The sequence below is a fragment of the Triturus cristatus genome, chromosome 11, assembly GCF_964204655.1.
Source record: "Triturus cristatus chromosome 11, aTriCri1.1, whole genome shotgun sequence".
NCBI classification, from domain to species: Eukaryota; Metazoa; Chordata; class Amphibia; order Caudata; family Salamandridae; genus Triturus; species Triturus cristatus.
This window is the reverse complement of record NC_140594.1, coordinates 1,000,736,117-1,000,750,553: the sequence shown is the minus strand read 5'-3', so window position 1 is coordinate 1,000,750,553 and position 14,437 is coordinate 1,000,736,117. Positions and strand designations below refer to the sequence as shown.

Sequence of the window (14,437 nt, the reverse complement as noted above, 5' to 3'; positions counted from 1 at the left end):
TGTTTGTACATACGAAAAAGCTTTTTGCATTAAAAAAAAAGCTTTTCTACATATGGCCCCTAATGAGGATGTAGAGGAGGTAGAAAATGTGCGGAACAATGTGGAAGAAGTGATTAGGTTGTACTTGAACGTGGGCATAGGGAAATTTATATGGTTCTCAGGTTTATATTGTTTCTTTAGATGTCTTTTTCTTAACATAATTGCTGAATACATTTACCATCTATACATTTTCAATAAAGGATATTTATGAGTTGCCATGTAAAAATTACATAGTTAATCCAGACTTTTAAATCTGCAATTTTCATGAAAAATTTATGTTGCGTCACATACTCAATTTTAAGCAATGTTTCTAAATTAAACTTGACTTCTTTAAAAAAAATCAACTTCTTCCATTTCTCATCTGATTTTTAGATTGTGAAGATCGGTTGAAAGTCTAACAGGAAACATGATCGACCTCACTAACGCTGGCAGCAATACACTCAATGTTCGTTTTTCAAGCATCGTCACATCAGTTGTGCCCGAGGATGGTGTGAAACATTTGGAACCCATTCAGGCAAAAGAAGAACCAAAGCCTGAACCAGATTTGTCACAACAGCCACTGGAGAGAGTACTCTTTGTGGATTTGGCAAAAAGAGAGCATAAAAAGATTCCTGAGGAGATCTTGGATCTTCAAGATATTGAAGAATTACATTTGGAAAAAAACATGATTGATACAATTCCAGAAGACATTCGGCACCTCAAGAACATTAAAGTTCTTTATCTGAATGACAATAGACTTCAATATGTTTGTGAAGAGCTTGCTGAACTGCCTTTGCTTCAATGCTTAGATTTAAGCAATAACCCACTTTTATTTAATTCAGTGCATGTACTAAGCAAAGTGCTAGCCCTCCGCGAGCTACGGCTGTATAACATCAACTTGGATGAATTCCCCATTGAAATCTGCAAATGTCTACATCATCTAGAGCTGTTAGGTCTATCTGGTAATAAATTAAAATCTCTACCGAAGGAAATAGTGAATTTAGTAAAACTTAAAGAAATTTACTTGCAAAGTAATCAATTTGTGTGCTTTCCTCTTGATCTTTGCCATATTGGGACTCTAGAAGTTATTGATTTAGAACAAAACAACCTTAGATCTATTCCTGTAGAGATTTGTTCACTTTCGAAGCTTGCAAAACTGTTTGTAGGATTTAACAAATTGACATCAATGCCTGATACACTTCCCCAGTGCACTGAGTTGTCAGTACTGGATGTGAGTCATAATAAACTACACAAACTTCCTCGGAGCTTCAGAGAGTTTTCAGCACTGTATGAAATTGGGCTCTCGGGCAATGATTTGAAGGTATTTCCACGCCACCTCTGCTATATAAAGTCACTTGGTGTTCTTTACCTGAACAAAGCTGGCTTGAAAATGTTACCTCATGCCTTTAGTAAACTAACAAATATCAAGATACTGGACTTAAGTCAAAATATACTGACCAGCTTACCCATTGAAGTTTGTGCCTTGAAGAATCTGGAAATACTCTCTCTGGATGATAATGAAATAAGCGAGGTATGAAGTAATTGTTTTAATTCTAACCTGACTTATTTGTGCTGTTTTTCTTGGGGAAAGCATCTCAATAAGATCCTGAGATCTTAAAAATAATAATGCAAAGGAATTGTTCTGAATTTGGATATTTGAGCAATTGCATTATCCATATCCTGTTAAACTGGTGTTTTGACTGTTGAAAATGTCAAACTATTTGTCAAACTGTTTCTGATCCCAATCAGTAAATAGACCCTGCATGGAATTATTTATTTTCTCATATCTGCCATAGAAAAGACTTTTAACTAACAAGTTTTTCTTCGAGCTCCTATGTTCCATGGTCAACCATTATTGTTTTCTGAGATCAAATGGTTCTGAATGAGTTTTATTGGTGAGTAAAAGCAGCAAGTGTCCATAACTGGAAACAACTATTCAAAACTGATGTGAGAAAATATGTTAAACGTGCATGCCATTTAACTAAGGCCATGATCCAACACATCTATTACCTAGGGCTATCTATCAGGTGACAAAATTATAAGTTGACTTTCTAAAGAGCCCTTCTGCATTGATACATGCAATACAAATGGCCCACTCGCTCATCATTATCTCAGTTTCCCTAAAGGAATCTTAGCTTTTTGACACTAAAGTTTGCACACTAGCTGACATCCTTCTTATTACATAGAATTGCTATAAAAGTGTTCTGCCCACATGCTGCCCCAATTATCTGACATTATTAATGCCATTTGCAACAACCATTTAAAATCGTTTGGATAGAGAAGGGGATTGAACACAGGTGTGCTATGTGGAATTGTAGGCTTTGGGTAAGAGAACATGCAAGACATTTATGCCTTTGCCATGCTTAACATTGGCATTTATCTGTTGCTGTGTGTGTAGGGGCACCTGTATGTCTTGTGCTCTGCACGTTTAGATAACTGTTTGAATTATTTATTTTGTAATTGTTTTTATTGACATTTTGTAATAGTACGAAACACTACAGCACCCCAATTGAAAATCAATAATACACTAAATGATGAAAGGGTGAGGTGCAAAGAGGTTTGTTACAGTACAAAAGGAGGCACGTGGAAAGGGAGAAGAAGAAGGACTGGCGATGGAGATCATCACAGAACAGCATAAAGATAATGCAAATTATACATTTACACAACTAATGAGGCTGGTAAAACAAAACTTCAGAGTGCATCATACCACCAGACAGCAAGATGAGTCATCAACACTAGTTAACAAATGGTGTGTGAAGCCTAAATAGTAAATGAGGAGTTATATGGCCAAAGGAAGAAGCAGCCCAATGTGATTTGTAAATGAGACTGTGTCATGTGGTGCTTGGGCTTAGAGTATTGTCGATAAAGACCACCAATTGTGAATTAGCCGGTGAGTGGTGCGCAGATAGACAAGCAGAGGTTCCCATGTGTCTTTAGGGCATGACCGCAGCAGCATTAGTTCCCAGGAGTGGGAAAGTTGTTTGGAACAATCTGCTGTGTCCCGCAGCCAGACATTCGCTGTGATCACCGGGCAACTGCCCCAGTTCATAGCTACCCTGCGTATAGCAAGGAGGAGTAACATAGCTGTAACTCTGCAGTTTGCAGCTGGAATAACCTTTACATAGCCCAATAACCCAATCAATGGGATACAATGAACTCGTTGTCCAGTTATTGCGTGTCTGGTCAAAAAACTTTCTCCCAAAATGTGGCCCAATGGGGGCACACCCACGGCAGGTGAAGGAGGCTTGTGGCGCAGCACAGCAGAAGCAGCTGGAGTAACAGCCCAGTCCCATCTTATACAATTGTGCTGGAGTACGATAAATGCGAAGAAAAATTATTTTTTTAAATGTATTAACCCCAGTCTGTAATTAGGTGAAAGAAGCTCCAGCTGCCCACCGTAGAATGACCAATGAGAGTCCGTTAGTCAAGAGTCAATATCTGTTTCCCAAAGCAACCGTTTTGTTCGTCACCTAGGACACTAGGAGTTGTCACCGGAGAGTGCTGCTGCACAGTATTGTACAGACGGGTTATTAATTTACGCACGGAAGGTGTGATGAGGATGTGTACAAGTGACTGAAGTGTTGGTGGCTGGGCCAGGAAGGTATTGTGAGTAGTACGACAAGTGGCCCCAAGTTTATAGCACAGGAGAATATCCAATGTATTGGGTGTTAGTGAAGGGTTAATGGCAAGTGATTGTAGGAAGGTGTGCCTTGGATGCAGAGCTGAAAAAGTGGTAATGTTCTATTGCCTTGCTCACAACAAAGCGCCCGGGTCCTGTAATGGTGGCATCAGAGGGTTGTGGCCCAAGGGGATAGAAGAGATACCAGTATGATTTTGGAAACCTGTTAAAGTGAGTTCTCCATGCAGAAGTCACTGCTTGAACACTTGCATCCTTTCTCCATCTAAAATGTTATTTCCTCAGCTTAGAGGTTGAACAGTAAGTCTGCAAGACCCAGTACCAATTATGATCTATCCACCCATCTGTCATCAGTCAGCCCAGCCATCTGTTGGTCCAGCCCTCTGTTTGCCCTTCTCACTTCTGTGAGTGCGTGTGGATTAGTTGTGTCTATGTGTTTATGTACATCTGAGTTTGTAGGTAGCTGTATGTGTGTTGTTTGTGTGCCGTTTGTCGCTTAATCCTGTGTCAATGAGTATCTGTATGATGTTGGTCCGTACACACAGGTTACTTTAATTCTGTTTTTCTTTGTACATTAGTGGTTATTTTGTGTCGGCATGCATGGTCATCTTTTGGCGTCAATGAGTCAGTTCCTGTATGTATTTTGATGTGTGGTAAATGGGCATGTTGGAATCTGGAATATTGAATTCCATTAAATTTGACTTGCCTCTATCCATTCCTTCTTCCAGGTTGCAAAGGATTTAACAGAGACTGCAGATCTCCGGGTCTCTGACTTTGAACTAGGAGTGTCTGAGATATCTTAGGTGATCCTTAGGTTGAACATGTGCAGATTAAATTGAGGGGATTGGAGGGGGAGCCTGGAATAACATAGCATGAGGCGGGGACCATATCAAATGATGAGCAATCATATTCCATTTATTGCTATCGGGTCTGGAGTTCATGTCCAGTATGGCCGGAAGGATCCCAACTTATACGTACGGGTGTACCATTATGTCATTTTGCATACTGTATTGGAACATTAAAAAAAATATATATGCCCACTCAAGCTCTTTATCATCTAGATCATACCCTTACCGGTCTTCTGGATCAAAATATCTTAGGAAATGTCAAGTAAGTCAGTCTTTGAACGTAACCCAGGGAAGATGACTCTTGTTACTATAATGTGGATTTATGGACTGGTGCTATACAGTGTAGAGCCAAGAAAGACTACACCTTCATCCTAAGGAATTGCAAGAGAACCGGCTCCAGGGATTGGGGCTTTAGCTGAGAAAGAGCGTTTATAAAGCAGGAAGAGTGCAAATTGTGGAAGACTGAGAAAAAAATAAGACTCTCTACACAGCATTGACATATTAGTCTAAAAGAGCTCTTAGAAAACAAATCAGGATACATCTGTTCTAACACCTTTATTTTCTGTCTGTCTTGTGTTCACCACTGGAATGGCTTTTTGGGGTCTTTAGCTTTTTACTAATACCTGAATGCTACTCAATGGTTAAACTTGATTCAAATGAGTATTTTCCTTTTAGAGGCATAGATATGCAGAATGCATTATGTAAATTAAAAGACCAATATTGAAAATGCAGACAAAAGCAGCAGTGGAGCTGTGGGTTTTGACCATGGAGAGCAATGAGGGCAGGGATGAATCTTGATCAACACCATAAATGCTTTATGATTATATAAAAATGGACAATGGACTGAAGCCTGGAGGTATCCCACAGGAGGAGATGCAGAAAGGTGAATGTTTGCAGAATTAGATTTCTTGGGTAGTGTGAAGATGGTAGCGAGACCAGGCATAGACAAGAGATCAATCAATGTGATGAATGCTCTTTAAGGGAGAAATTGAAGATAGAGAATAAAGTGTGAGAGCATTGGCGGTTGATGATTGTTTTGAAGATTCTAATTGCTGATTAGAATGGAGAGTGGTAAATAAGTTTGGAGCAAAACAAGACTGTAATTGCATACCATATTCTGAGAGCTCCAAAATGCCTTAATAGTTCGAGTTGTTTTGTAAGTATGGACAATAAATTGCAATTTCGAAAGGTAGACTAAATAAAAATTAAAAATAAAATAAATAATATTTAATTCAGTCAAGAGAGAGGGAAAATGTTATCTTTAGGGCATGTATTAGGGATATGGTTAGGGCAATGTTTAGGGTAAATGTGAAGAACAGGGTTAGGTTTATCTATACTGTTTGGGTTAGGGTTAGGGTTAGGGTTTGGTCTGCGTTATAGGTGGGGATAGTTCTGGTTAGGTTTAGTCTTAGGGTTTACCTTAAGACTAAAGTGAGTAAGGAAAGGTAAGTGTAGACAGGATTAGTAGAATGGATACTGTTATAGTAAGGGATGTGCTGATGGATTGGGTTAGGGTTCGGCATAGTGGTATAGTTAAGATTATGGATAGGATTGGTAAATGATGATGTTAGAATTAGGAGTTGTGGATTAGAGCGTCTTTTCAGTATTTCTTCATAAGCTGGAAGTTTGATAGTCTGCTGCCATAGGTCGTTGTTCCTGATGGTGTTTGGTCAGCGATTCTCCTCAGACAGGTGTTGATGAAGGTCTGAACTTTGTTGGCGGTGGTCACTGTTGTCCTCCAAATTTCTGCTCGATACAGAAGGACTGATTTTATGTTGATGTTAAAATTGCTGATCTTGGTTTGCAGCATCAGGTCCTTGGAGCTCCAGATTTTCTTCTGCTTTATGAAGTCAGCCCTTGCTTTGCTAACTATTGCCTTGACATTGGTGTCTGTGCTGCCTTGCTTGCCTATGACACTGCCCAGGTAGGTGAAGACGTCAACCTCTTCCTGTGCATCGCCTGCAAGAGTGACTGCAGGTGTACTAGCCATGTTAGCCTTCAGAATCTTGTTTTTTCCCCTGTGGATGTTGAGGCCAAGTTGTGCTGATGTGGATGCTACATTGTCGGTATTCTCTTGTATCTGCAGATGGGTATGGGAGAGTAGGGCCAGGTCATCTGCAAAATCCAGTTAATTGATTTGTATCCAAGGCGTCCATTTGATCCCATTGCTTTTCCTTGCTGTGGGTGTTTTCATGATCCAGTCTATGGCAAACAGGAAGTGAAAAAGTGAGAACATAGAACCCTGGTCCTCCATGGACTATCTTCCATGTTATTCCCTCATAAAAGTTCCTTATGACTCTTATGAGTTGATCTGGCACACAGTAGTGCGTAGGAGTTTCAAAAGGGTCTCCTTGTTCAAGCTGTTGAATGCCTCTAATAGACTTAGAGAGGGAAGCTCAATTTCATTGAATGCTCAATGATGATGAGCAGTGTTGTAATCTGGTCTGTGCAAGATCTAGCCTTGCAGAAGCCGGCTTTCTGGTCTTGCCACTGAGTGTCGACTTGTTCCTTCATTCTTTTTAGGATGACTCTTTTGAAATTTTTACTTGGGGTTGATACTCATGTCACCTTTCTTGGGGATCTTAATAAGATATCCCTCCTTCCAGTCTAATGGCACATTTTCCTCTTCCGAGATCCTTCCAAGCATAGGGTAGAGCATGTCTACTGATGTTTCAATGTCTGCCTTCAGTGCCTCTGCAAGAATGTTGTCAGGTCCTGTTGCCTTCCCATTTCTCAGATGTTTAATGTCTTGCCAAATCTCTTCCTAGGTTGGTCGGCTGCAGACGATTGCCAAGTCCTTGTCAGGTGTCTGTATGTCTGGTGGAGACTGCGTCACAGGCTGGTTAAGCAGTTCTTCAAAGTTCTTCGTCCATCTTTGTTCTTGGCCTTCGTTAGCCATGATTGTCTTCCCAGCTTTGTCTTTAACAAGTCTCTGTAGCTTGCTGTATCTACCGGAGAGTTTCCTTGTTATGTTATAGAGTTCTTTCATGTTTCCATGGCTTGCTGCTTCCTGGACGTCTGTTGACAAGACCAACACTAAATATGCTCTTAAGCTTTCACTTTTTCTGCTCGTTTGGCTGGTGTTGACTGCAGCTCTTGTTTCCTTTCTCTCTTGGATTTTGCAGAGAGTCTCGGTGGAGATCCATTCTTTATGCTTGCCTTTCTTGGGAACCAGTGCCTCCTGGCAAGTTGATGTCATTGTTTCTTTGATCTTCTTACACTGACTTTCTTCTGGGTCTTTTTCGCCCTCTAGATCTTGCATAACTTAAAACTTGCTACTGAGGGTGATTCACTCAGTTTCTGTGCATCTTTGAGGAGGGTGGTGTTATATTGCTGCCATTGGTTAGTCGGTTCCATCCATGCTTTCTTTGGCTTTAGCCTTGCCACGACAAGATGATGGACTGACTCCACGTCTGCTCCTGTCATCACTCTCACATCCTGCAGGGACCTCTGGAACGTCTTGGCAATGCTGACATGATCAATCTGATTCCTTGTCGAATGGCCTGGTGTCACCCACATTGCCGTATGTATTATCTTGTGTGGGAATATTCTACCGCCTATCACCGGAATGTTCAGGGCACAGAGATCTGTGAGCCGTTCACCATTCTCGTTTATGTCGGCAAAGCCATGGTTGCTGATGACTTATTTGTACAGAGTGTTGTTGCTTCCAATCTTGGCATTGAGGTCCATCATGAGAATGGTGATGTCTTTCTTAAGGCATTTCTACATGATGGACTGGAGTCTGATGTAAAACTGTTCTTCTTCCTCTTCGTTGCTGTCATTTGTAGGTGCATAGTACTGTATAGCATTCATGTTGATCCTCTTATTCTTTGTGCAAAAGGTCACTATGATGATTCTAAGACTGTGGGCTTCCCTTCCAATCAGAGCTCTGGTGGCTGCTGGCGTTAGCATCAGTGCTACTCCCTGAGTTTGTGGGAGTTCTCTTCCTCGTGTCCAGAATACAGCGGCATTCCTCCTAGAGCCACTCTTCTATCCGGTCTTTGTCCATCTAGTCTCGCTAATGCCAAGCTGGGCAAGGTTGTATTTTTTCATTTCCTGCTGCCACTTATGCTATCTTGCCTGTCTCGTACATAGTCCTCACGTTCCATGTCCCGATGGTGATGGTCCCAGTCGAAAGCAGGTGGTTTGGCTTTGTGTCTTGCAGGGATTCTTGGCTTTCAGCACAAGGCATCATAGCTCTCCATGAAGGAGATGCCTCTCGCCCCAAGACCGGGATGTCTTTTGATTGATGTTTCTGTGGCCAGGATTTTTTACACGGTGAGGTAGCTAGCCCCATGCATATGCCTCCTCCATTCGCAGCTGGGCTTGGAACGGCCATGGCGGAGTTGTATGAGCACACAGCCCCCAGAAAGTTTTTAATGCTACTGCACAACAAACTCCAAAATCATGTAACCATATCTGTGATATATATATGTTTATCTAAACCAGTTATACAGTTAATTATGTGTTAGTTTCCTATTAATTGTATTTTATTTTACACCACCAGGAACAGCACATACCTTTCTGAGAAATGCTCATGAGCACTCATTTTGGTACCCTTGGTGGCTAGCATATTTAACATATTATTAGTAGCTCATAAGGTTTTGATGGGCTCGTAATTAGCAGAAGAACTTGTTTTGTGCATTAACATAAGCATCAAGAAGAACATTTCGTGCATGCATTATGTTATGACAAACAGTCTTAAACTGGCATTATTTAGCATGTTGCACCCCCATGTACTTGTGACATAAATATGCCCGTGCTGTGTATACAAACTTTTGTGAGTGTCACGTATTAATTTTTAACACACACAATTTTGTGCTATAGAGAAATATTACCCTGCCAGATCCGGAAGTATACGATATTTAATTAGTTGCCCTTTAGGATGGCTTATAAATCTTACTTTTTAAAATGATATTAATATATTAAACCTGTGTTCCAAATAAAATGTTTGAACACATAATTCATTTAAATGGATTCTTTTGGGTAGAATCTCACCACAAACCTGACACCCTTACTCCTACGAGTGTGGAGCTGGTTTGAAATATGTTGCCACCGCAGACTTTGATTTCCTGTCCATACCAAAGGGGCCAGAGAAGACTCAGAAAGCTGTTTGCTATTCCCATGCTTCTGGAGACGTTTTCCCTAAGTTTACTTGCTGTGTCATTAATGGCTGTTTTGGCATATCCCCTTCATGGGGAACAACCTTTACAACGCAACTGTTACAACGCACTACACTTACAACGCATTTTTTACAACGCATAATCCATTACAACGCACTACACTTACAACGAATGACACTACAACGCATTTTTAAAAAATACCTTTACAACGCATACCATTACAACGCCTACCATTACAACGCATAATATTACACTACACTATCCAACACTTACCCTACTGTTGCACCCCCTGGAGTTAGAATAGTAATTTTTACCCCTATACTATCCAACACTTACCCTACTGTTGCACCCCCTGGAGTTAGAATAGTAATTTTTACCCCTATACTATCCAACACTTACCCTACTGTTGCACCCCCTGGAGTTAGAATAGTAATTTTTACCCCTATACTATCCAACACTTACCCTACTGTTGCACCCCCTGGAGTTAGAATAGTAATTTTTACCCCTATACTATCCAACACTTACCCTACTGTTGCACCCCCTGGAGTTAGAATAGTAATTTTTACCCCTATACTATCCAACACTTACCCTACTGTTGCACCCCCTGGAGTTAGAATAGTAATTTTTACCCCTATACTATCCAACACTTACCCTACTGTTGCACCCCCTGGAGTTAGAATAGTAATTTTTACCCCTATACTATCCAACACTTACCCAACTGTTGCACCCCCTGGAGTTAGAATAGTAATTTTTACCCCTATACTATCCAACACTTATCCTACTGTTGCACCCCCTGGAGTTAGAATAGTAATTTTTACCCCTATACTATCCAACACTTACCCTACTGTTGCACCCCCTGGAGTTAGAATATCAATTTTTACCCCTATACTATCCAACACTTACCCTACTGTTGCACCCCCTGGAGTTAGAATAGCAATTTTTACCCCTATACTATCCAACACTTACCTTAAATGCAATTAAATATTATGCGTTGTAATGGTATGCGTTGTAATGGTAGTTTTTTAAAATGCGTTGTAGTGTCATGCGTTTTAAGTGTAGTGCGTTGTAATGGATTATGCGTTGTAAAAAATGCGTTGTAAGTGCATGCGTTGTAAAAGTGTGCGTTGTAATGTCATACATCCCCCCTTCATATCTCATGATCTGCTTGGCCTACCACCTTCGTCATGGCGGAGTTATAGCTTGAGTGCCTCTCCACCTCAGGCAATCCCCGTCGCTGACCCAATTCAGGAAGGATCTCAAGACCTGTACCCCAGCGCTCAGACGGATCACCCCCCTTCAACGCCTTGGGCCCCTCATGGGTGAATAGCAGCGCTATACAAACTCCTGATTGATTAATTGATTAACTGTCCCACGTCCACCGCTGATGGCTGTATCGGTGTGTGGGATTGTCTGAAATCCTTACCCTGTGAGGCAGGGAGCTTTATTAACTCTGGTACATGTGTGTGTGGGTTTGTACAAGATCCCAAGTGAGCAGATGTACCGCGGTCCCTATATCGTGTCACACTGTTGTCTTTGATTGCCTCATTGATCAGATCGAGCCTCCATCTTTTAATCTTGTTTGTAGTTACCTACTGCATAGCCTGCATATATTTTCGGCCATATTAAATTGCATCTAAAATATTACAGAACGTGATAAGGGTGTGCATTGGCTTACTCAAGGATAAAACTTCAATATCTGTAATGACACTTTACATGCAGACATCCTCAGGTAAAAACATGCACAAATATAATTTTTTATATCATGATATTTTTGTGTTCCATAAGCCTGTAGATACAGTGGGCACTCTTTGGAAATACACAATTTAACCCATAAATGTTTCAAAATAGCAATTTTTGTAAACTGCCAAACCATGTGCAAAATAGTAAAATAGGTATAATAATTAGATTATGTCTTCTAAGCCTTGACCCCAAGTAAGAAACATAAGAATATTGATAGCTTGCAATATAAAATGGTGATAGTAAATTCACTTATATTATTTCCTTTATTGCTTTAAAAGAATCTATGTTTCCTATTTTTCAAGGTACCGCCAGAGGTGATAGACCTCTCCAACTTAAAAGAGCTTGGTCTCACTGGAAACCGATTCACCGCCTGGCCTGAGGAAGTTTATTTGGTAGAGTCTTTGGAGAGGCTTTATCTTGGCCAAGACCATGGCATGCGGTTTTCATCAATACCTGAAAATATCAACCTGCTGAAGGTAAATGAAAACCGAAAGAGGTAAAGAACTGGTAGAGATGTGCCTAATGGTCTACCTTTCTACATCTGTCTGCAAGAATGCTTGTTTTTTTCTTTCTGTTTCTATCTATATAGCTGTCTGTCTATCTGTTTGTTAGCTGGCATCAGTTTTCTATTATGTACAATAGTCGCCTTGGACATAAGGATAATTCGGTGCTTTTCGACAAAATAGCCCTCTACCATTTTTCCCAAGCCCCATGTCATTAGTACTGGGTGTCCACTTGAGTCTTGTGAGATGCTCTGTATCATTTGACATGTAGGTAAGGTATCTCTATATCATTTGGCATGTAGGTGCCACAGGAGCATGAATGCTACCGAGACGACATTTTTCTTGCTGACACACAATACGTGCTTGACAGCCATCTGTTTACGTAGAACAGGGCTTGCTATATCTGCTTCTTATGGCATGTTACCTTTTGTCTAGATACACATTGTGTTTGGAGGGTGCTCGTTTCATTTTGCCAAAGTCTGTCTCATATTATGAGTCTTCACTAGTAAAGACTTTTCCTTCTATGGTACCCACTGAACTTTCAAATTTGAACAACACTGAAGCTCAAGGTTATCAACACTGGCCAATTCGTATTTACTTTGCTTTGAAGGCATAGTTGTGGTCTTTACTGTTAATGGCATAGGAGTTGGCATATAATAATATGTTCCTCAGCATGTGCAATAAACGCACCACCTCCATAACCCGGAGGGGTATGGACTAGGTTGAAAGTGTTTCCCTGGCAAAACAACTGTCAGCCCAATCTAGTCAGGACTGGCCTCCTGTGACAATTTGAAGGAGAGAGTGAAAGGTAGGACCGCTCACACAAATATATGAGGACATTTGAATTTTCTTGATTACACACACAGTAAGCATACTGTGGGTGTCATGTCTTCATGCAGCACAGTGACAAGCTTTGTCTTCCTCTCCACAGCCCTATTGATTTTATCTTCTAGAAGTGCCTCCTAAACAATATTGTGACTGGAAACAGAACTTGGGTAGAAATTCTGAAACAGCAAGTGGCTACATTCTGTTGCCTGAATGTGAAATGGTTCCCAGGCTGTTGATGGAGGATTGCAAAGGTATCTCTTGTGACCTTGTGGTCTGCATGAACAGTCTTATATGGCTTGTGGACTTAAGAACAGGCATGGGTTTCACAGGCTGTCCCATGGGCTGTAACGTACAAAGGATCCGTAGAGAGACATGCAGTCTGTCCTGCCAGAGACCCAGCAGGGAGTTTGTAGGGGAGATCCCGTTTGTCAGCCTTCAAGCCATTACACACACACACACACAAACACACAGTTTACTTTCTGTAGATCTTTATTATGAATCAATCTAGTGAAGAATATATGTAGCATGACTATGCCAATTCATAACATACCAAGATTTATACCTACTATGCTGTTGAGCTTGCCTGCCCACACAACCACATGAACAAGATGGTGTCTCAGTCCAACAGTTTTTTTATGAAGGAAAACCGGTTATTTATATTTTGGTATAAGTGCAGAGCGACAGAATGGGTCTGCAATAAAACACACCCTGTAAACTCACTTTCCCACTCTTTCAATCTGAGAGTTTGACTCTCACATTTCAGGACCCTCTAGCAAAAGGGCTACACGAAGAAAAAACCTTGAAAATGAGCACACATACAACTCCTCCCTTATTATTTACAAACTCGTCTCTCAGGTGGTTTGTTGCATTCTGGCAATTTTATGCCCTTCACTTATTATCAGATCCTATTTTTTCTCTTTAAAGCACCTTTCGTGTCCCCACACATAGATCCTCAGCATCCTATTGGCTCTCCCACCTGACCTTAAGACGGCCACCGAGTTCTCTTGAGATTTCAGCTTGAAATCTACAAGTGGGAGGCTCGGGTCTATCTCTTCAGTCAGTGGGCGGCTGCAGTCACATTTGCATTCATATAAGATTCTTACACTTAGCCAATTCCAAAAAATCACTTTATATAAATGATCTACTGCATGCAGTGTGACAGAATCTGTACTTGTCACTCTAGCATATAATCCCTGGGACATGATTTCCAGCAGATGTAAAACTGACAATGAATTCCCCCATTCATGCTATCCACCGCTGCTTGTCTGTATAACCCAATATGAGACGCTGCATAATGAATGCCATGACAGACTTGGAGTAACCCTGTATGCATTTCTCCAGACACAAACAAATGGGAATCCCTCTTCAACCAGACATCTTGTAGAGATGATAGTGTGGGCACCTACTCTTTAGGCCCTGTTGCTGGACCCTGTCAGCTATAGTGCCAGGAACAGTAGCCAGTGCAATTTGTTTAGTGTTGACGTAATTTGGCCAAGCATCCTCAATCCCTTAATGAGATGTCCCATCAGCTATAGGATACCTTTCATGGTAGATGAAGTGGTTTCTAGGAGGCCATTGAAGAAAGTGTTGCTTCCATCGAGGTAGAAGAGGGCCTGGACTCCAGCTGTTGTTCTGAAATCAACTTCTGCAAGAAAGCCAAAAGACAGAGCCAGTACCATCCTGTAATGGCTGTACTACAGTTGTGTTAATTGAATGTGAGGTCTGTGTCAAGACTCAATC

The 14,437-nt window shown here is 41.0% G+C and overlaps 1 protein-coding gene across 1 annotated transcript in view; it reads left to right on the top strand.

Annotated features, from left to right (window-relative positions):
* Positions 1-14,437, top strand: part of LRRIQ4 (leucine rich repeats and IQ motif containing 4) — a 102,752-nt gene that overhangs the window by 53,513 nt on the left and 34,802 nt on the right. Inside the window, exons 2-3 of the mRNA XM_085633113.1 lie at positions 412-1,549; positions 11,669-11,842. Coding sequence (XP_085489239.1) covers positions 446-1,549; positions 11,669-11,842 — 1,278 coding nt within the window. The 5' untranslated portion in view covers positions 412-445. The remainder of the gene's footprint in view (positions 1-411; positions 1,550-11,668; positions 11,843-14,437) is intronic.